Source organism: Arctopsyche grandis, chromosome 11, assembly GCF_051622035.1.
Source record: "Arctopsyche grandis isolate Sample6627 chromosome 11, ASM5162203v2, whole genome shotgun sequence".
Lineage (NCBI taxonomy): Eukaryota > Metazoa > Arthropoda > Insecta > Trichoptera > Hydropsychidae > Arctopsyche > Arctopsyche grandis.
In genome coordinates, this window is record NC_135365.1 from 22,264,715 (window position 1) to 22,289,048 (window position 24,334).

At 33.9% G+C, this 24,334-nt stretch overlaps 1 protein-coding gene across 3 annotated transcripts; it reads left to right on the forward strand.

Annotated features, from left to right (window-relative positions):
* Window positions 1-1,010: 1,010 nt before the first annotated feature.
* On the forward strand, window positions 1,011-24,265 carry LOC143918795 (uncharacterized). 3 transcript variants are annotated; one of them, XM_077440860.1, is made up of 6 exons: window positions 1,011-1,182; window positions 20,747-20,884; window positions 22,555-22,889; window positions 23,490-23,591; window positions 23,674-23,799; window positions 23,877-24,265. In XM_077440860.1, the coding sequence occupies exons 3-6, from the start codon at window positions 22,616-22,618 to the stop codon at window positions 23,975-23,977; spliced, it is 603 nt and encodes a 200-aa protein (XP_077296986.1). In that variant the 5' UTR covers window positions 1,011-1,182; window positions 20,747-20,884; window positions 22,555-22,615; the 3' UTR covers window positions 23,978-24,265. The 3 variants fall into 3 exon arrangements, with proteins under 3 accessions (XP_077296986.1, XP_077296987.1, XP_077296988.1); XM_077440861.1 differs by lacking the exon at window positions 20,747-20,884 and having other exon boundaries at window positions 1,032-1,182; XM_077440862.1 differs by lacking the exon at window positions 20,747-20,884 and having other exon boundaries at window positions 1,032-1,174.
* The last annotated feature ends 69 nt before the right edge of the window (window positions 24,266-24,334 follow it).

Sequence of the window (24,334 nt, forward strand, 5' to 3'; positions counted from 1 at the left end):
AAATTACGTCCAATATATTCTAAATACAAAACTTTGAATTAAAGCACCATTATAAATAAATCAAGTAATTCAAAAACAAGAAAAAGTGTTTTCCCCAAAGGTGTCGAAATGTATAATTTCATGTCCGAATTTATCGGAGGTTCTAAGGCCATTAAGGGCGAAAACACACAGCACTGTACGTTGCACGTGGTTTTTTTTAGATACTTTTAAACATGCCAAAAAATTGGGCCGTGCCTTGTACATATTCATGGAACCCCCAGCACGCCCCGCCCCAAAATAACCCTCTTGAGTGTACTCGGTAAAATTGTATCCTTGTATTTATCCTTGCTTGACAGTGATCGATAACAGTGTATCCCATATTTGAAGAAATTTAGGAGATCAATCACAGCGGGGAGACACGCAAACGACGTGCCGTTCTTCCCTGTGTGATTTCGCCTTAATGCATTCTTACGAGGTGTAAAAAAAGTAGATGTAAATAATGTAAGTGTATAAGATTTACATATGTACTTTGGCAATTTAAATGAAGTGTATTGTCAATTTAAAAACATTTGTGTTTGTTATTGACATGAAATTATACATCTCAGCACCGTTGTGGAAAACACATTTTCTTGTTTTGCATTTCTTGCTCTATTTATAATTAAGTTTTAATTCAAAGTTTTGTATTCGGAACACATGCTTATTACATACCTCCTTTTTATGTATATATATATGTATACTTTGTATAAAAAAAGGGTAAATGGATTATTTCGCACATTGCGATCGCGTGCATGACAATCGTTGGCACAAAAATTGCGAATACGGAATATCTGGCACTCGAATTCTCGTTAGTACAATGCGTGGTGTGACTTTCGATTGATGGAGTTTTTGGGTGCCAGATGTTCCGTGATCGAGATTTTACTGACGTACGTGAGATCGCTTTTTGCGGAATTATCACCGAACTAAAAAAAAGAGTCTTCAGATGTGCATGCCTGTAATTTAAGGGTGTGCGTAGACCACTTAGCGGTTCGCTCAATGTCAGTTGTCCAATCTTCAGTCGGTGTTGGGCTTTTGTTCCGGTTGGTCGTTCGCGCGCCGCGCGCGTACTTTTAACAACATTTTATCAGTGAAAACGTCTTCAAAATTCATTTTCATATTATTGGGACACATCACACTTAACTCGACGTCAACAAACTAAGTAAATAGGTAAAATTTATATTGTTAATATTTTTTTGAATTTTTGACAGATGCATAGTTCATTTGTTGTCTTGAATTAATCCTCATTATTAAGTCGTAACGTACTCAAAATCAACCATGTGGAAAATACATAAAATTTAAAAAATATATATATACATTCATATATATCATGAGATTATGTACATTTTATTAACTTTGTCTTTGATCGTTCAGTGATGCGCTAGAAATTCACACGTGCATCTGCTTATTATACAAACGAATCCTATTTGTATTACATTACTATTTTTGACTCATAAACAAAAGCTCACATACATATGTAAAAAAAAAGCTATGCATATTAACTCCGAATTTTCATTTTTACATACCTCTTCTTACTTCGCCTTACGATTATTATATTTAAAACGTCACTGACCAACCCGAAAGAATGGGGTTATGCAATCCAGTTTAATTTGCCAGCTTTTTAAGGGGATTTTAAAAGGGGTGGTTGAAGTACATATGTACTTACATATATACTTTTCGCCACAGACAAGTTGACTCACACACATAATAAAATACACAATTGATTTCGATCAACGATCGAGTTGTACTTGAACTTTCGTTCAGATTACAGAAACGTATCGATTTACTCTGGAAATGTATGACACGTTATACATATTTATATTCATTTTTATATCCTCAAAATTTACTCTGACTCATTATAAACACTTAAATACAATATTGCAGATTCTATAGTGTTTTCCTATTATTCATATGTTGTCCTATATACTAATGAGGGTATTGAATTGTATATAGTATTGGAGAATTATAAGAGGATGTAAATGTAAACGGAATTCTATTACCATTGAGTAAGAGGGAAAAGGGGGAATTGAAAGATAAAAAACCTTGTAAAAAGATATCATTTATTGTCCAAATCTTTTATGGCTTGCATTACACAGTTGTTACGACGTTATCGGTTCGATAAAACATTATTGTTCTGTGAACCAACTTTTTCACAACGTTTCTCATTAATTTGCAACACTTTCGTTTTCTTTCCGAGACTTTCATCGGATTCTTCATAATATTGTCGCGCTTCGTTTGTTTCGCGAGGCCATTTTATAACGGTGATTATAATCGTTAAATAATTCAATTCAACTATTACAGTACATAGTTTCACGCTATTTTTAGGAACTGCTGAATAATTTCAACTGAAAACAACACAAGTCATTGAAAATGTCAATCGTATTGGACATGCGTTACAAATGCAGGGCTCCTATGTAAGTTCATTTTCACATCGAACCACTAAAATATTCAGGTATTCGTTTCTTATCTCGTTTACGGGACGACAGTAGAAATCTCTTCAAAAACAATTCTTTTGTCGCGTTCGAAAGTACCCAGAATAAATTTTGCCCATTACTGTGACTAAATATGATAAATAACATTGTAAGCATGTACTTCATAGTGAGTGTTTAGACATTGTCGTTAGACGTTGGATACGCATTTAATTACGAATCCGATACGGAACCACTTCACAGTCTTTTTATGGATATAATTTTTGAATACAATTCTTTTGGGACATCAAGTTCAAGGGGAGAGTTCGTTGACTTCTCAATGACTGCAGGGTTCCCTATCTTTTTTGATGCAATTGCACACGTATTGATTTTACACGGTGTCGCGTGACATTAAATGCTACAGGAAATCCCAGCAGATTTTCATATTTGCAGGTTTTGTTTCTTCAATTTAGTGATTCCTACATGAATGTATAAAATGTGTGGATGAATGTATAAAATCCATTCCATATCCGTTTCGAAAAGGACCTGAGCATTGTTGCGTATATGCATTATATAAAACTTTTGGGAGTGTATCAAAATACAGAAAATCAATATACAAAAAAATTAAAACCAGCAGAATACACTAGTGGTTTTGATTTTTTTTGATTTTTAAATGCTTTTTATTATTACGAAATTATGTTCACAATACATCTTATATCTATTTTAATAGCTACCGATCTACTGATCATTTTCTATTTTACAATTTTAATTTAATTTGGTTAGTAATCACAGTATTATATTATTCTAATGTTAATCTAAAGCATAATAGGAAAAAGAGCTCAAAAACCTATTTACAATCCTTATAAATGTTCATAATACATCTAATACATAATATTAATTAAAGACTATCTAAAGTCGATGAACTAAAGCAGATTGTGTTTAGGTAATCTGTGTTTATACCTGAAGGGTATAGACATTTTGTTGTAATCACCGAGACTCTTCACAAGTGTGTTAGTATGGTTGTTAGCAGCGGCGGACTGGCCATACAAGCGAACATGCCCGATGGCATGTGGGCCCCACTATCTGTTAGAAAATATGGGCCCTCAGTAAAATTAAATTACTTTTTAACTATTTCACGTGTGTAAAAATTTATAGGATATTGCACTTTGGGACCTAAAGTTTGGGTATTTCAACAAAACAAATTTCTTACTATATACACAAACAACTAATACATGCTTTAACAGCCCAAGGATCGGTTAACTTTTTTTATTAGGCTCGAAATGTAAGTTTCAACATTTGCGTGGGCCCTTTTGCTGGGCCCATTTCTAACCTCAATATCATGTATATACCAATACCTATGTAACAACTACCTACTGAAATAAAAATGAGAATAAACAAATTTCCGTGAATAATATAAACTGAATTGCTTAAAACAATTTTGATAGGACGATTCATCATCGACCGGCGATTTAAATTTACTTCATACTTTCAAAATAACATTTGATTATACTTCGACGATATAGTAAGATTTAAATACACAATTTTAAACAGTTTCCGAAGATAAAATCTATTCGTAATCTAGACACATCCATGTATATGGAAATATAGGATAGGGGCCCCCTTCCCAAAATCCCGATTTTCGCATGATCACAAAACTTTATCTATTGTTATTACGTACATATGTATGTATGTATATACATAGATAAAGTGAAAATACAGTCGGTAGAAATTAAATTAATTGATAGTTTTTTAGTGACTCAGTTTGATGGTCGATTTTTGCTGACCATGTGAAGATTTTTGGAAAAAAAATTTCGCCTGCGGCGCTTTTTTCCCTTTTTATATAATATTTTTTTATAATTAGTTTATCAAAAATAAGCTTACTTTTTTCATATTTTATTACTCAATAAGGTGTATGCAAAGAATATTTTCCATTTTTATTCCGATATAGAAAAGATTTTTTGAAAAAAAATTCAATTTGACCAATCTTTGCCTGCCCCCCCCCCCGAAGAAAAAGCTGAAATGACGTCCCTGATTGTTTTCTACCGAAAGTAAAAGCCCGCTTTTATGCCGCATTCTTTTATGATGCATTCTATTTACCTAGGACAAGGGTTAAAAAGAAATATACAATGTAATTTATGGATCTATTTTGCTTTTGCCATTTTTCTTGTACTTAAATTTGTTTATTCCCATTTTTGAAAATTTTATATTTTTTTACCCTTGATTTTTAGCGTGGTGGAAAGCAGAAAATGTTGTTGTATGGGGGGGGGGACAAATTTTTTTAACCTGGGTGGGGCCCCCTTTGACTCCTGGCATGCACTAATTTCAGTCCCAGTCCGCCACTGGTTGTTAGTGATTCTTTCATAGAATCTACTGGTTAGTTTGTTAGTAATGTCTGTAACAAACGGAATATTATATATAGCATGCAGTTTTTTCAGGTTAGTATATATGGGTGTATTATAAATTATTTTAAGGGATTTATTTTGTATTACTTGGAGCTTGGAAAGGTTAGTATTCGAGGCGTTATTCCATACAGGTGAAGCATAGGTTAATAATGGTAATATGAGCGCGCGATATAATTTTATTTTATTTAGCGTTGATAAAGAACTATGGCGATTAAATATTGGATATATTGAGGATATACCCCGCATCGCCTTGCATTTCGCTGCCTCAATGTGAGGTGCCCATCTCATTCTTTTATCAAACGTTACTCCTAAATATTTTATTACTGACTGCCATACTAGTGGTTTGAAACATATAATGCTTTGAAAAAAGTGGTCACGGGTTCCAATCCCACCGATTTCTGCTGGCCAGACCTTGGATTTGTGACTCAAGATCGATCGTTTGCTATCAGAGTTTGCCAATTTATCTGATTTTCATTTAGACGGTTCCAAAAAATTGGCAACCTTATCCATTTTCTCACAAATCTTGAGTTTTCGGCAATCTCGAATTTCGCTGAGTTGTATAAAATGCTGTAAATTTACAAATTTAACCATATATATCTCTGTGGGTGTTAATTGATATATATTTACTCTGTATAATACTTGTATCAAATGTACATTGTTTCTGGCGAGGAATGCGCATTTGGGTTACCTGTTAGGCCTTGCTGGTATAAATCAAATATACAAATGTAGATTGAATTGTCTTAAGGGTATGTAGGTGGGATCAAAAACATCCAAACTACCTTGATCAAGTGAACGCTGTATTTATTACATTTTGACTACCTACATACTAATAATTATTTTCTTTTCTACTTTTATATTTTTACGTGATGCCATTAGGGGTTGCTCCCGACAATGGTAATTATCTTGTACATATATAAATTTTAAATAATACAAATAGTGGTAACATCGTGGGTAGGATGGTTTTGGCAATTTGATGTGGAACTCTGATAAGAAACGATCGACTTGGAGTCACAAAATCCAAGTCTGACCAGCGCCACTACAGAAATACTTCCGAATAAATTCTTTTCAATCGAGGTCAACCTAGGGCTTGAGCCCTGGAACCTCTCTCCTGGTTAACATACACTAAATATATCATTATTACGGATTCGTATTATAGAATCGAGGTCTAGAGTTTACCTACTGCCAATCAAATTGAAATAAGATGTACGAGTATGTGGTAAGTTCCTTTATTTTTGCACATGGTTTGTTAAAACAGATGTCAAATTTGTTACACCTTGCACTAAAACCTGGGCGTTAGCAATTTCCACTATTATTTATAAATAGTGCCATTTAATGGCCCGAAAAAACTATGAGAACTGGACAAAATATTTTTATTCAACATATATGTATAATACTTTTCTGTCTTTTAGGATAGGCTATTTTTTACTTTATCTATGTACGTAGTAACAATAGATGAAGTTTTGTGATCATGAGAAAATTCGAACTCGAGATTTTGACTGATTCGAACTCAGAATCGATCACTGATCACGTTTTCATGATCTAGAAAAAATGTGTGTGTGTCTGTGTGTGTGTGTATTTTGGGGATATTTTTAACACCGTTAGTCATATCGAACTGAAACTTAGTATCCGTTACTGAAATTTTTATCGACATGACGTAAATTTTTTTCAAATTTTTAAGTTGACCAGAAACGGTACCTCCCCTTATAGGTGTCCTCTTTTGTTTAAGTTTTTGAATTCAATTATCTCCCAAACCACTAACTGAATCAGAATGAATTTTTTTTAAATATGATAGAAATAATAATTTTTATAACCTTAAATTTTTTAAATATTTCTATCTGAACCGGAAGTAGTACTTTTACTCTAGAGAATCGAGGTTTTTTATGTTTTTCTCAAAAACCTTTTGGTTTATTGAACTGAAATTTCATATCTAGAAGTTTAAGCTTAATACCAAGTTATTTATAAAATTTAGTAGGCATCTGTCAACCGGAAGTGGCAGTTTACTCTTGTTCGATTTTTCTTCCACTATTTTTTTCGATCCCTTAAACATGTGTGTTCGTCACGAAAAAATTCAAGTATAATTCTTGTAGCAATATAATGAAAAGAAAAAAAATTATTAAATTTTATAAACCGGAAGTGGGATTTTTTTCTCTTAGAAAGGTTAAAAATGTTGTGCCCACTACTCTGTCCACATCCCTGAACGTATTAAGCTGAAAATTTATATTTCTATCCTTTATGTACTAACTTAGAGCTGGTAGGGTTTTGGTCAGAATTCGTAAACCGGAAGTAGTATTTTTTTTTAAAACAACATTTCATTATTTTATTTTGACCTTTTAAATTGTTTTAAGCTTCTTGATATTTATTGTGTATAATAAAAATAGTAATTTTAAGGAAGATGGGTAAGAAAACTATGAGGAGTGAGATAGATAAGAGTTGCTCAAAACAGAGACGAGTGAAAGTGTGATGGAGAGGCTCTCATCCAGCAGTGGATGGTGAATGGTTGTAAATGATGATGATTAGACTAACGTTTTTGCCGAATCTTTTTACATCCCCTAATTCTGATCTAAAAATTGCAATAAAATGGGTTGGAAAAACTCAAAGAGTTTAACTCGACCTTGGAAAAATTCATTTAAGAGGTTAAATTAACTTTGTACATAACTGGTGATATCACGTCTTGTCTCGGTCTTTGCGATATTGTAAGAACTAAGCAAACTTTTGCAACTTTTAATGGAATCCTATTTGGGTGTCACTGATACAAAATATACATACATATGTACATACAGACAGATACTCGTTTCGATTATATTATATTTGGTCTATACGTAGTACTATTTTCTACTGTCTCCGTTTGAACTTTTGATGACCTTTGACGTATAAAATTTAACCATACAATTATAATAGAAAGAGACATATTCATTTTTGTGTGCAACCTATGTATCCTAAAGCTATCGCCATGTGACACACCTCGTCTTCATCTCGCATTGTCCCTTTGTTAACCCGTTCACGTCTCGATGCCGCGTTCCGAATGAATATTTTCGCACATGATAACCATGATCATCGGAAACAATGCACACGAACGTCCAAATCGGGTGAAGATATAATGCACGGTTGTGCAACGGGTGTTTATTTTAATCCCGAGATGAGATACGCGTTTGTGGTTTTGCAGGCTTGTTTTATGAGTCTCGTTGGAGTGGTTTATTCTGATCGATAAACCCGTGCAAATATTCGAGCATTAGCGAGGCAATGTGTGCTTTATCAACCATTGAGTAACTTCTGAAATGCGTATTATACCCAGTCAAAATTCAGACGCTCTCGAATTCCATTTCCGTTCTATATAGCTTTATCTGATCTGATGGGTTTGTGAAATTCATTTGGTTCAAAAGAAGTCTGTTAATTCAAGGACGTGCTAACGTTATGCTCAATCAATCAAATGATTCACTTGCATCACATCTTCAAAGATTGGGCAAAAGTTTTGATGTTTTAAAGCTCAAAATGATTTCAAACATATTAGTCAAATTAAACTGAAATTGTTTGACAAGCTTTCCGAATTTATAATTAAAACTGAAATACTAAACAAATGCGTGCGTCTTGAGAAGGACGAGAGATAAAAAATGTGCCGCAGGTGCAAAAAATCTGTACAATATTACGATTGGAAAATGAGATAATGAGATTCTCAAATAACCGATGATAGTTTTATGCTTTTTTTACAAGGCTTTTTTGTATTGTCAATAGTTCAACCCGATGAAAGTTTGTTGCTTCACTTTGTATGTAACTTTAAGTATTCGATCCACTTAAAAATTAGGAATTTCGTCAATTTTAATTTACCGGTAAACCGTAAATATTTTCTCCCATTGCCGGTCGATTGGTTTTTCCCGGTAAATGAGAAGAAAAGATTACGTGGATTAGATAACTGTATGTGGTTAATTTTAATAAAAACGTCTGCAGCGTCTTAATAAAATAAATAAAATACGCGTGTTAAATTTAAGGCGCAAAGAATTCATTTGCGATCTTGTAATATATCTTGACTTAATTAACTTTTTTTTAATTTTAGGGGGGCTAGTGCCCCCTGAGACCCACCCTGGCTACGGACATGATTGAAACAACGGTCTGGTCTGATTAATTACGACTTGATTGGTCTGTGCTGCCACTCTAAAGCAAGCATCAGTGTAGCCACTTTTATGAATGCATCAGTAATATGTTTGATAGTTCTCTACAAGTAAAACTGACTGTCAAAGTAACGGTCAAACTGACAGAAAGCTCGCTACTCGCTACAACTTATTACTAGAGGTAGGATAGTCACAGTGCTATCCATTGTTCGGCAAACCTTTAACAATGCATTTACAACCTTTGAACAATACACGGCCCCCTCAGGCTCCGGTGACTACTTATTACAATCAATATGTTAAACCCACTGTACAAAACTTCAAGACCTACAATGCATAATATAACAAAAGAGAAATATTATGAGTTTATCTACTGCTTTGAATACCTCCTTTCCCTATCAAACTTTTAGTCATTTTGGACATGTAATACAGAAAATAAAAATAATTCCAGATTAAAAATAATTTTTTAATGCAATTATATGCTTGTATTTGTACATATGTAAATACATCATTCGCAATAAAATAATTTCCGATAATTACCGTTGGTGAAATTATGTCGATTAACCAGTAATGCAAACCCTACTTAAAATGCTCTGAAATGAAAGACATGCATGATATACTCACAAGATGTCGATAAATAAGATGTAAGACACCAATCATCATCATGTATGTACATATGTAGTTACATACTCAACAGCGCAGATTGAGCTATCGGGAAGATAAGGATTTCTCAGAAAGGAAATCGTAAGCCCTCAATCAAAAGAGCCGACATTTTGTTTTACACTTTCATCAGGTCTGATTGATTGTCGTTCCGTTAGGGTTATGTAGATATCGACAATTATGGTGGTAAAAGGGGAAGGACCGCCGTCTCGGTCCAATTGTTGTCGTCTTTGTGCGTTTTGTCCGCTATGGGAAACGGAAATGATGCCAACTATCTTTTGTATGCCACGGACGTGCTCTGGTCGTGCGTATTCGCCAAACGGTTGCATTGCACGTATCCCACTCTATACCCATAATATTTGTCATCGAGAGAACTTTCGATGCTCAAAGAGGATTTGTGCTTGATGCAAGTATCCATTGGAAGCCAAAATAGTGGAATATTGAGAAATAGAAACTGAAACACTTGGGTAAGAAGCAGGAATGGGATATTGCGTAAGTAGAATATCTATTGGAATGAGCAGATAATGGGATAGGCAGCTGGACTACTTTGAATTTGTGTGGGGGAGATGTTTGAATCGTGCCCAAGACGTTTAAGGCGAAATCAGACAGTGGTGAATGTGGCACGTTGTTTTTTTTTTTAGATAGTTTTAACATATTGAAAAAATGCGGCGTTCATGGGACGCGTGCATGGGATAGTTTCCTTTCAAAACGACACATTCGACTGTATCGTTGAAATTGTATGGTAGTATTTATCCTTGCTTGACAGTGATCTATACCAAAACGACCCTTTGGGCCATTTTTAGTAAAATTGTACCCTTACTTGACAATGATCGATAACGGTGTATCCCATATTCGTTATCGATCACTGTCAAGCAAGGATACAATTTTACCGAGAATGCTCCAAAGGGTCATTTTGGTCAAGCAAGGATAAATACTACCATACAATTTCAACGACATAAGTCGAATGTGTCGTTTTGAAAGGACTATCCCATGCACGCCGCATTTTTTCTATATGTTTAAAACTATCGAAAAAAAACCACGCGCCATATTCACCGCTGTCTGATTTCGCCCTAAGAAGAAAACAATTAGACAGATGAATAGACCCAGCGCATACTTTTTCCAATCAGAAATTGTGTAAGTAATTGGTTCTTTTAAAATATTGGTGATCTTTGTTACTGTCTTAGATAATACAGAAAAGTCTAAGGGCGAAAATTTACAGTGGTACGTGTTGTTTTTTAGATACTTTTAAACATACAAAAAAACGCAGCACCCCTAGACCATATACATAGTACACAGTCCCAAAAATCACCCCCTGGAGTGTTTTCGGTGATATTTTATCCTTGTTTGACAGTGATCGATAACGGTGAATCCCATATTTGAAGAAATCTAGGAGAAATTTGTCTGATCTCGGTTGCATATGGATATGCATACACGTGCGAACTCCCAAACATATGCAGTCTGCACGTGCAACTTCACCCGAATTCGGTTTGGGGAGCCCCCATCGTGAAACGGTCACAATATGTATGTATGTATGTAAGTTTGAGACACATATTCAAATCTTCCTGATCTCGTAAGGTTAAAATCCGGACATGACTCAGTATTGAAAGGTTAAAATCCAGACACGATATATGTATGTAGTTCTGAAAGCTCAAAATTCAGACGGGACCCAGTCCCAAAACATCTCTACTATTTATAATCTTCTTGAACACGGATGCTATATACTGGTAGTTTCTTTCTTATAGTCTTTCCATCTCACAGTATACATTTGTATGTATGTATGTAGCAGTAGCATGCCATGATATTCTCCCTATTTTTATCGCACAGCCTTACTTACGTGTGCGCGAGCAAAATACAAGGGGACTGGTTGACGTCATACTGATTCCCCTTGTATCCTGCTCGCGCACATGTAAATAGCATGGTGCGACAAAAACAGGGAGATTTTTACAGCTTGTCACTGGTACATAGGTAGTTGCACTTATTCTATCTACTTCTTTAAACAAGCACACCCAAACGTAGAAATACCATTTCAAACAAAACCTTTTTTCATTGTTTTAAAAGATGATCCTTTATTCTCCGAAGATAGAAAATTGGTACTATTTCTCTACTTTATTGAGGTTCGTAATATATGGTGTATGATCAAAGCTGTAGCAGAATCATTTCCGGTCTTGATTTGTACACCCGTATGGTTTTCATCTACTCGATTTCGCAATACCGTGTTAACATCATAAAGTTTATATGCGATATCGTTAAAAATTTTAACGTTTCATATGTTTGTTCACATTTTGACGAAAGAAATATTTGTATATCTACTATACGAATTAATATTTGAAATGTTTATAGGTAGCTATATTAGTCCGCCAAAGCGTGGGCCAAATGGTACTACATACATATGTACATATGTAGTTTATCATTGTATATTATAGGTACGTTGACCATACATACGTCCTTTATTTTAAAGGACAGTACTTTATTTTATTGCTGTCTTTTAGATTTATTTATATTCTAAAATTGCCCATTTGTCCATTATTTTGTAATATCGACTATCGCTAAAAATATCACCGCCGAAATATTATATTTAAAGATGCAATACATAATTTATTTAGTTTTTTGGCTTTTACATTCTTTAACTCAAAATCTAGTGTTGCTATGCCAAAAATGAGTATTGGAATCAATAGTTAGATATTTTTCGTATTGATTGAGACAGATTCATATCTCTTAACCAAATCTTAAATGAACAGGGCCAACCTTAATTTAACCTAACCTATCCTGATCCTAAAATAAATTGGTGTTATAAGGGAAAAAATATTAAGAAAGTCTGAAAAAAGGAAATAGGTATGTATGTAATATAAAGTAGGACAACATTGACATACATATGTACATATGTATGTATGTTTCCTTATCAATTTTTTTTCCAAAGCATTGACTAAAAATCGATGCTTTGAAGCGATTCAAGCGCAAAAACCGTAGTTGAAAATTATTGTGAAATATTTTTGATCATCTCTCGCACTTTTTTTAAAATTTTAATTTTACCTCACAATATATAATACTACATACGTATGTGTGTAAAAATAATCTGCATATAATAGTTAGCAATAAACAAAATACAGTTCATTATCAAATATTGAAATTAATATAATACCCATTTATATGTATATTAAAAACCAGTCAATATTATATTGAAAAAAGTAGAAAAGTGTACTTTCATACTAGGGATTGCATTACCGATTTACCGGTAAATCGCCAAAATTTTGCCATCGGTTATTACCGGAACTTATTTCATCGCGAATTATGTAAGTACATACATACATATAAAGCATAATATTGCATTAAAAATCGATGCAAATGGTGTATTATGGATTAGGTCGTCTGGAATTTATTTATTTTCATTATCAAATGTCCAAAATGACTAAAATTTTGAGCGGGATAACGTTTTTAGTCTAAACAGATTTTTTTACGACTGGCAACGCCACTTTTTCTAATTCCTGCCGCTCACATTAATACAAATGCGATATATTGCAACCATTGAAGTATAATGCATTATACTTCAATGATTGCAACGTAATAGTAACTCATTGCAATAAGGTGTAGCTAGTAGCGAGCCTTCTGTCAGTTTGACGGTTCTCCTGTAGCTATGATGCCTGATGCATTTGTAAGAGTGGCAACACTGTTGCATGCTTTAGAGTGGCAACACAGACCAACCAAGTCGTAATAAATACGATCAGATGGTTGTTTCAATTACGATTATTAATTATTACGAATGGACTTAATGTATTTATATGACACTAGTTGTTTTACCCGGCTTCGCTCAGTATTTGTAATATAAACAGCTTTAACATGGCGAATATAATAGTAAATATTCATTTGTTTTTTTATTAAATTTATTTGAATGGAAAAAAAAATCGAATCGTTGTCATAGAAACTTTCCCAACAGTTCCCAACCAAAGATATATGTACATATGTATGTACGTATAAAGTCTCTTTCGAAATTATATATTAGATTATTCACCTGAGATTCATTTTTAATTAATTACGGTTCAATCTAGATTAGTGTTGTTAGGAAAAGTAACCACATAAAGATATCGAATCCTTTTTTTTTCATTTACCAATAAAAACCGGTAAACCGGCAATGGAAGAAGTTACTACCGGTAAATGAAGTTTGACGATAAATTGCAATTCCTAGTTAATTAACACATATGAACATAATATATTGGATTAAAAATAAATAAGACAGATTAAACCTTGGTCAACCATACAAAAACACCTTCAATTCTAAATATGTATGTACATGCATATGCACAATTGCACATATTATATACACAGATAAGAATCATTAAAATTTGCACAATTTCAATGACTGCCTACTTTCAATTTAAACAAAATTAACGAAATGCTCTTTGTATATTTTTATAAAGGTACCATACGTTTAAGAATAAGAGTTCCATTCATACGAAGTTGAAATTTGAAAATCAGTTCCTCGCTTTTTATTATTACAAGGCTGTTATTAGTTTGCTTTCTCAAAAGATTGAGCTAAAATTCCTAGTCTTCAAATCGTTTTGAAACTTTGCCATTTTGCGCGGTTTGGTCAACGATGGAAATTTCAAACGATTTTTATAGTTCGATGGTGAAAAATAGTCGTAATATTCACGTCTAATTTTGCGATATTTTTGGATACGTTGATATTTAATAGGTAGTTGTTTGACTTTCCGCAATGCACTCGTTTTTTCGGATTTTAATTGTTTAAACGTCTATATACATATTTATCGTTTTCGCACCATATCTTATAAAATTTGCATAATGGGCTCTCACTATCTCTCATATATATTTTTTTACTTCATTCATAGGCTATATAATGAATGTTATTATAGCTTCAATATCAATAAACTTGCCTCATTCTACACACGTGTTCTACTTCAAACAAGCACATCACATTATATCCGTATTTAAGTCAACTAAATAGTAAAGACCGATAAATTAAAGAATTCTTTTTTTAAATAATCGCGTTCTTATCTTAAGCTGTCATTCATTTGAAAGGAACTGATTATGTATAGGTACATTCATAAACACCACACGCCAAAGACATTAAGATTAAAACAAAACTGTTTATATTTTTTCCGGTGAAATGAGATAGGGTTAAACCTTAGTACCAGTTTCATGATTCAAATGCATCTATCAATTGACCCTCTGGATTGACCCAAGAAGGACGATGGTTGAGTTTAGCGTTCAATTAAACGTCGTAGTAAATTAATTGGGTCGAATTGCGCTTCGTAAAAGTTTCCGCGCTATTTTACACATATGCCCTTCCTCGTGCCAACTGTCAAAATTAGAATTGTCGATTATTGAAATCCTCGTCTGTCACTTTTCATGTCGAATTATTACGCCATGTCCACCTGTTAATATATTTTTATACAAATATCCGTATAACGAATTGCGTTTAGTCAATTTCGTACATATTTATATCAATGGAGACAATTATTACAGTAAATTCTAGAACTTGACTGGTTTAGACATGCAAATTTTGTTGATTAAAGCTAGTCACAAGCTATGTAGTCACATAATACACTTTCCTTGTTAAAGGTTTGTCCAAACGTGGCCAAGAGTTTATACCGGGTTTACACGATGCGAATAGCTTGGGTCAAGTAACTTGGATGTTACTCGCTGCATGGCAACGTTTTAGACGTCCAAGTTACTCGTCCAAGCTACTCGCATCGTGCCAAACCAGCATTAGTTTGATTTTACAGGAAATCTTATATCGACTCGTATAGACACGCAAATTTAGTCGAATACAGATACCGATGTGATTTCCTCAATTTATATTTCATTTCAGTAGCCTTTGCAAGGTGAAATCTTAATGTTTTCAGTATTGGGAGATTATAAACCTCAAAAGATTTATACTGTTGCGTGGGGGTGGGTTGAGAATCCAAATGAAAGGCCAAAGTCGCTTCACAGCATTTATTGAATGATATTCTTGTATATTCTCGATCTGGCCTCCTTGGAAGTACCTCCTTATAAAGGGCAAGTTGCTCACCACAGCTTCCCCGAACTGTTTATGTATCTATTGTCTATTGTCCAAGTACGTACAGTTTTAAGTGAGTCTTACGCACTCGCTCTCTCTTGCTCTTGGGTTCTGAGAACTCTAGCAGCCACTAACTTAGGCCTCGTTAGGCCAGTTCGGGGGTCTCCATTGTTCTCTCTCTCTCTCTCTCTCTCTCTCTCTCTCTCTCTCTCTCTCTCTCTCTCTCGTGTTCCCACATTATAATACTATTGCTAAAATCAATAGGAATCGCATAATTTTCTCCCTTCTGCAAACAGCTGTCAAATGACATATGTACATATATGTATATTCCTTATTTTCTGTATGTATCCTTTAAAAGGAAACTTTAAATCATTGAAACCTGGTTGATAACGTAATCGAATTGATCCAACAGAAATTTTCTAGTCAGTCGTCAGCGAAAAAATTTTGAGAAAAAAGAAAACTTAAGTATATATTTCATAAATATATAATACATACAATATGAAAAAAAATAGTATTGAGAATAAACATGTGATTTGATTGAAAGCTTATAAGTAAAGGGCGGATAGGGAGCGTGCTTTTTCCAGAAATCGGGGTGGTTTGGCTCTATTTACAAAGCTAGAGTGCAAAAAAAAAGGTTCGGCGAACCTTTAACAAAGCACGGTGAACAATTGAACAATGAACGACGCGCTTTGGGTCCGCTCACTACTTATAAGTTAATGAACGGGTTTATAAGGTGATTCTCAATGAGAAAAAAGCTTGTAATTATAGTAATCTTAAGTGAAAGTAAGAAGAGGTTTGTAAAAAGAGAGGACGAGGAGGAGCTGGGACAATGATACGCTTTCCCGTCGTCTCACTTCAGTTTCGTGCAATATTTCAGCGTTGCAACGTTTCGTGACGCTGATAATCAAAGAAATGCCGTACATAAAGAAGTTTTACTTCAAGAGTGTCGTCACTCGTCATAGAAAAAAAAAACAAATGAGCAAATACCTCTTTGTACTATTTTTTAATGTTATGAATAGACTTTGGCTACTCGTTAACTAACGATAGACCGTTCATCAGTCTTCATCTGACCGTTCATCAAATAACTATAATTTTTTTGTGCGAAAAGCATCCATCGAAAGCCGATTTTTGTCAATCGGTGTCTCAAGCAAGAAAAATATTGTAAAAACACGCCTTTTCTAAGAAATTGGCATAAGTGCCCCAACGATAGCTGAAGCTTCGTTATGAACAAAGATCGGCGTTGGGACGATGCTTTTGGCATAAGAAATGGTTCACTATTGTCAACCTTGCTTTTTTGCTGTCTTAATTTGTAGCGGTCTATTGTTATTTAACGAGCACCCACCCAACGCCGAAGATTAGTTTTGACCTTTTCCAACGAAAATTCTCTAAGAAACTCCCGGCTTCCCGTATGTTTCAATCTAACTTCTGGCACCAAAAAATTACCTATTACGTATTATGTACATTCCAGATTAAGATCTCTGGGTATTGTACATATACAAAAAAATCAAAACTATATGACAGATAAGCAAGCATACGATCAGTTTGGACATGCATATGTGGTTTTTATAATGGAATAAAAATATACAATAGTGCTTATTAAATTATTGTAAATATTAGGTATGTATGTATTATATGTATGTACATTACATAGGTATATTGAACCGCAAGACACGATTCTCAAGATAGGAAACGTGCGACCCTCACGCATGCAAATGTGTCATAGTGACATGACAGTTCAATAGCCATTACGTTACGTAGACAAAAACTGAAATAAAGAAAAAATAAAATCCGACCCAAATCGCAAATAGACACATACACACTCCTCAAAGCCATATTAATGCTGCAGTGTCACATTGGACACACCGTGTTTCAATTCTTACATCCATGTATATGTATGTATGTACATCCTCATGAGCATCGAGTCACAGTTAATTCGCAGACAAGGCCACAGTTGCATAGATCATCGAGAAAAAGCTATAGTGGTTACCTGCTGCAGATTTGGTTATTCCAAGTTTTGATGGACAATTGTGCTACAATTTTGGTTGTTATTGTTGGTGCTTAGAATGTCACTATTTAAGTTCTAAAGATCATCTACCTATTTGAGGACAGACAGCTGAAGCAGAGTATAAATCTTTCTTATTCCAATATTGGTTCGTTTTGTTTGTTGATTAGATCTATGTGAAACTTGATTCATAGAATGACCCAAAACCTGTACTATCCTACATATATTCTTGGTCTTGTTCTTTCTGACCAGGACTTCTTAACACTGATGATAGACAGACATGTCAACAGAGTTTATAACCAAAATTTGTATGTTTCAATGCTATTAATCAATGCCAATTAATTAAACAAGACCACAGTTACCCAGAACATCGAGAAAAAGCTATAGTGGTTGGTTACCTGCTGCAGATTTGGTTATTAAAAGTTTTGATCGACAATTGTACTACATTATTAGTTATTGTTAGTGTTTAGAATGTAACTATCTAATTTCTAAAGATCATCTACCCAGTTGAGGACAAAACAGCTGGAGCAGAAGTATACGTAAATCTTCCTTATTCAAATATTGGTTCGTTTGTTTGTTGATTACATCTTAAACTTGATTCATAGCATGATCCAAAACATGTACTATTCTACATAGCTTTTTCTTGTTCTTTCTTGTCAGGACTTCTTAACTCTGATGATGGACATACCTGTGAACAGTTTCGATAGCCAAAATTTGTATTCTTCTGTTAAAGAACTACTGTTCTGCTGCTCCAATTTTCCTAATTTAATCCGATAGATTCAACTGCGATACACTAGTTGTTCTTTAACTTGGGTTTTACAATTCGTGACAGTTTATATAATATTTGTAGATGGAAGTAAAATTGATGGACTTTTGCTGGTCAAATCTGTGTAGGACCGCATTGTTCCAAAAACTTCACTGCAGTGCACGGTAGTTGATTCGGCTGAGTCACATGGGTTGGGGTACGTGTTCAGGACACAATAATGGGTCAATGAGTCCTTATTTGGAATTTTAGACAAGACATTCATCCGTTCGCAATGCAAGCCCACCTGGACGAGCGATGCCTCTAGAATTGATTAACAATCGTCTTCATATTTAAACTGTAATGCTCATGCAGTCGTAAAAGATTATCAATATGCTAGATCGAATTTCAAATAATCCAAATCAGAGGTTGTCGAACATTTCTTTTGGTTGCGACCACCTTAAAATCATATTCGATAGTTTGCATCACCCAAAACTTTAATTTGTTTTGTTTATATCTTCCTTAATATATATTTTTTTATTAAAATTTTAACTGTACATGTTTTTGTTTACACAGAAGAAATGCGCCGTGTGGAATTTTTTTCAATAAAAACGCATTTTTCGAACATTCGAGCTCAACAATTTGAGAAACACTATTCTAAGTAGTAAATTTGCGGAAAAGAAGCTCAACTGGGTACACTAAAAATCAATATTGACCTAGACGTTAGATTTAGTTCATGCTCCATATTCAGGACAAAGAAATTCTATAGAGTGCTAACGTTGATTTCATCGTATATTTACAGATTCGAAGTTTTCACAATGAAGTGAGCTAACATTTACTGTAGAAGAAAATTTTCTTTTATATGTAGATATCGAGATGACTCACCCATAGTTTGTAACGATTTTTAGCCCGTTGCCTGACACCCTATTTTGAGTTTTACACAATACTTTAACGTACGTCATTGATTCTAGACTATTACAGTACACAGCTTTGTTTGATCAGCCTCGATTAGTAAACCAATTTCGCTGATTTCAGCGATCTTCTTCGCGAACGATGATCGCATGTCGTATCGTAATTTCAGTGTACTCGCACAGAACAATTATCCAATTGCACCATCTAATATCGCAATATTGGTTTGAATTGTCGTCCTTTTATGTACTATTTGCTCGTCCGCTAATCCATTTTCTTTTTTTTATCGCTTTTGATATTTCCACTGTAAAAAAACGTATGTACTTACTAAAAAAGCATCGCTCAAACGGACTTCATGTTTTTATTTTATAATGTACTAGTGTTTTTACCCGGCTTCTCTCGGTAGTTGTAATATTAACCGCTTAAACATGGCCAATCTAATAGTAAACATTTTATTAAATTTATTTGAATAGCTTTATTTTATTTAAATTTATTTGAATATTCATTTGTTTTTTTATTAAATTGAGCATCACGGATTCTACGAATCAAACAAACAAACATACAAAGTCTAAACGAAGTATCAATAGATTCAAGTTGGTCATTAACTAATTTTACCTCTTTATATAAGAAGAAATAAAGAGACGTATGAAATTAGGATGGAGTACATTTGGACGAATGAATGTTGTTTTTAAATCAAAAATTCCACTCTGCCTGAAGAAAAAGATCTTCGATCAATGCGTATGGATGTGAAACTTGGACATTGAACGCCAAGATGCTACACAAAGTGCAATGCACTCAAAGAAGTTTGGAACGCATTATGCTAGGCATAATGAAGAAAGACAGGAAGCGGAATACGTGGGTGAGAAAGTAAAGAGATTGAAAAGGGTGGGCCACTTGGCTAGAAGGATGGGCCAAAGGTGGACAAAGGAAGTGCTAGAGTGGTACCCGAAAGAATGAAAAGGGTGAAAGAAAATGTGTGAGGTGAGATGGATGAGAGTTGTGCAAAACAGAGACGAGTGGAAGCTTGTTGGAGAGGCCTTCATCCAACAGGGGATGGTGAGCGGCTATAGATGATGATGATGATGATGATTGATCACTAGTCGTGTTTTCATGATTTTTATTTTTGTCATTATAGATTTTTGCCTACTTGAGCACGAAAATGAATATGAATTACAAGTATACTGTACATACATAACATATTTAGTAAATTTCTATTACACAATCCAAAAGTTCGGAATTATAACTCTAAGTGCCAAATTTTACTCATTATATATATTATTATAATCATTAAAATTAATTTAACCAATAGGAATAAAAGTAAAAAATGTATATACATATGTATCTATATAAGTATTTGTTTTTCTTAAGTATATATGTATGTATATATACATATACATATGTATGTACATAAATCCATATGCTGTTACAATTTAAATAATATAATTTTCATATCTGTTCTATTTAATTTTTCTTCAATATCTTAATCTTATTGTTCCAGAAGAGTCCATGTTCTGCTGCTTCCGAAACTTACAGCTCCAACATTTTGCTTTACCACATTTAAGCAGACCTCTGATATCTGCCATCATATCTTACTAATACTAAAGTCGCGAAAAACTTCCTCGGGAATGATATAATGGTGAATCTGAAGTGTTATTTGTTACCTTTTCATTATTTTATATCCCCTCCAGAAAGCAGTAGACGAATTAATTGAAACGTAGCTTTCCCAAGATTATGACAAACAATAAAAATACAGTATAACTTACATTACATTGAAAACATTTTGCACAACGGCGTTTAAGTGTTAGCACGTAAACCTTTACCAAAACGAATATCGATTGAAATGAGACGTCAAACAAATTCACTTCCGCATGACGTCACTGTCTGAAACAACCCTTTTAACTTTGAGGGTGACCAGGTGACTCATTAAAAATTTCCAAATTAGTTTTTGGTGCCATTAGCTTTCCGTTCAATATTGTCGCGCGAAATTCGATATGCATTTTAACGGTTTCCTACTCTTGATTTCGCGTGTTTCAAAGTTATAGTCATTGATGACGTTTAACCAAGATTCACTAATATCAGTGCCTTCAATTCGAATGTGATTATCCGTTTGTTTAAATATGAATTGACATTTGTGATGAGACGGAAATTTTATATGGCAGGAAAATAAAATGAATGACCTAAAAATGTATTTTAAATGTCACCGTTTAATTATCATTTATTTTTGAAATATAAATTTCACCGCAAATTTGGATTATAATTATAATAATCTGTCTTAAAGTGTAATAATGAGTATAATTTTTCATTTGTGTGCTAAAAGAATTATCCTCAGTAGCCTACCTTTCTTAATAACATCTTGTTTGTATTTAAAACTTAATCTTCTGAATGATTTGTCAAAGAACCGATCGAGAATAATCAACATTCCAAGGCATCTTTATTTGTTTCCGCGCGCTCCGCACTGATTTGTTCTGAGGGAATCGTTTCGTGAGCCGAGTCCCTTGCCATACTCAAGAAGTTCTGTGTAAATATGTGTTATTTTAACAAAAAAATAGTTTCGAATGATGTTTGAGAGATACAAATCAGAATATTCTTAATGGAAATTCTATAAATGCTTGAAGAGACGAGTAAATTAAAAAATAATTGTCTTTGATGGAACCCTTATACGTAATAGCTGCGAAGGGAACATAATTTTAATGGCTACTCCGTGCAAGCGAACAACGCGGCGGACCATACCATAACAACCCACTACCACTACCTCATGTAGGGCCGATTCCGGTTTCTAAACTTTGCTAATCCGCAAGAAATATATCAATATGGACAACGAGTTGAATTTATTTTATTTGAATTGTTGATATTTTTCAATTTTAAGTAAAAGATTTTAGGGTACTAGGCTAGTCCCTCTAGTCCAATGACGACACGCCACTGGTACATATGTATATCTACGATTCAAAAGGGGGCTCATGATCTGAATAAGCCTTAGACTTTAGAACCTCTGTTCTATGTAAGTTCAGTGAGTTTTTGTAGGGAAAAATCAATCAAATTTAACTTATTAATTCCCATTTAAATATATGGGGGGTGAAAGCAATGAAACCGTGTGGTTTAATGCACCTTATTTAATATAACGGTTGAGAAGGAAGTAAAGTGGTAGCCACCAACATGGTCGAATCGATCCTAACTCGCAGGATGACGACCCAAACTCGATAATGTCGTAGAACTCTTACAAATACATACATATGTACTACATATTACTTTTACATAGGATAATTTTGAGTATTTACTACAATTTTAAGCAACTTTTTTTGTTTTCAGAATTTTATAAATTACAGCGAAATGTAACATTTTCAAATGAAGCCATAATAATGACGTCAAGATGTGGAAGTTAGCCTGGTGCGTTTTGCTGATGGTGGCGTGCCACCATTCGAAGTGTTGGGGGCTGCGGCCCCCTTTCATCACAGATTCTATTGGGGGCGAAGGACCCCCACTTGACAATTTGCGACCCTGTCTACATACGAAAGATCCAAAAGTCGAAGCAGTAAAAAACCGCATCGACTCTTCAGACGATGAAAAGAATTCTTTCTACGTGGAGCATGAGATCTCAGAACGTGACGCTAGGAAAGCCGTCAAGGTAGCTGAAGTCGACAGTGGTACATACATACATTTTTAATTACATAAGTTAGTTAAATTTAATGCCCAAAATGAACTACCGATGAATATGCATAGCTTCGAGACGGTTGCTTTCAAGTTGATATGTAATAATTTAAATGATAATGTAAATTTATCATCATTATTCAAAGTTCATTTTAACAAATTCCCAGCGTATAAAAAACTCGTTTTAGGGATTCCATTGTGAGATATAATGTTATACTTTGTCGTTATCTTTATTCCTATTGATAAATATGTACCAGTGTATTTTACAAAAATAAATATGTTAGTCATGTTAAATCTAACATCAAAATGCTTTCAAACTAACAGCTCCAGATGTGGTTAATTGATGTTCAAATACCTATTTAAAGAACCTATTGATTTCATTCTATAATGTAACAATATAAAATGCGCATCATGTGCATCGTTAGAAACTGTTGCTCACGTTGTAATTTTGTATGCACGCCATGTGCACGACCTATTAAAATCTGCACTATCATTACTGCAGCTCGTCAATCTCAATTAATCATCATTTCTCATAGACTTTGTAATGTTTTATTTCATATTCATTGATTGATTTTGTTAATTTCTATATTCAAAAGACATGATTTCTGCCGGTTGTGCGTGCGGTCACAAAGAAATGGATTATTGTGCCGGTGAAAAAGTCATAAATGACCATTGCTGTTGTGATAGAAGTGACCATGGTATCATATTTTTAATTTTTATTATACAATATAAATACATTGTATTTCAATTAAATCATTATGTAATTTATAATATTTGCAGAGTTGTTTCCATATGTGCCTCACACCTGCTATTTCGGTAATGACAGATGCAATTTAATTGCTGAAAGCTGTGAAGAATATGAATTCTTACGGGATTGCTGTTGTTCCAAACATTTAATCGCCAAATGTAATCGCCAATTTTCACATACTATATATGATTACGTTTTATTTAAATTATAATATGAAACTTACACATGTTTTCAGGGAAAGCGCGATTCAGTCGTTCCCCTGGTAATCAAAAGTTTCCTACTAAATGGCTGTGGATTCTGCCCTGGATTGTTATGATAGTGGCCAATATGACTTAGATAAATTATATTACGAACAGTATTGACTATTATGTATGTTTGTTTATATTCGGAATGCAGCATTCGTTGTTGCACAGTTACCTATGTTATTAATTATGCTTTAGCAGAAGATGTGTGTACCATGCATGTTGATATGGTGTGTACTTACTCGATGTGCAAATTTAGTTATATTATGTACGTGCCTATATGTATTAGAATCTCATGTTAGTGAAGATGAAAATATGGATAATATAGTCTGTGGTGAATACCAAAAAAATGTACTGTGTATAAAAATATAAAATATTTTTGAAAATGTGTCTTTTTCATTTATATTTACTTCAATCAAGTCGTATTGTCTCATTATTTTGTATATTTGTG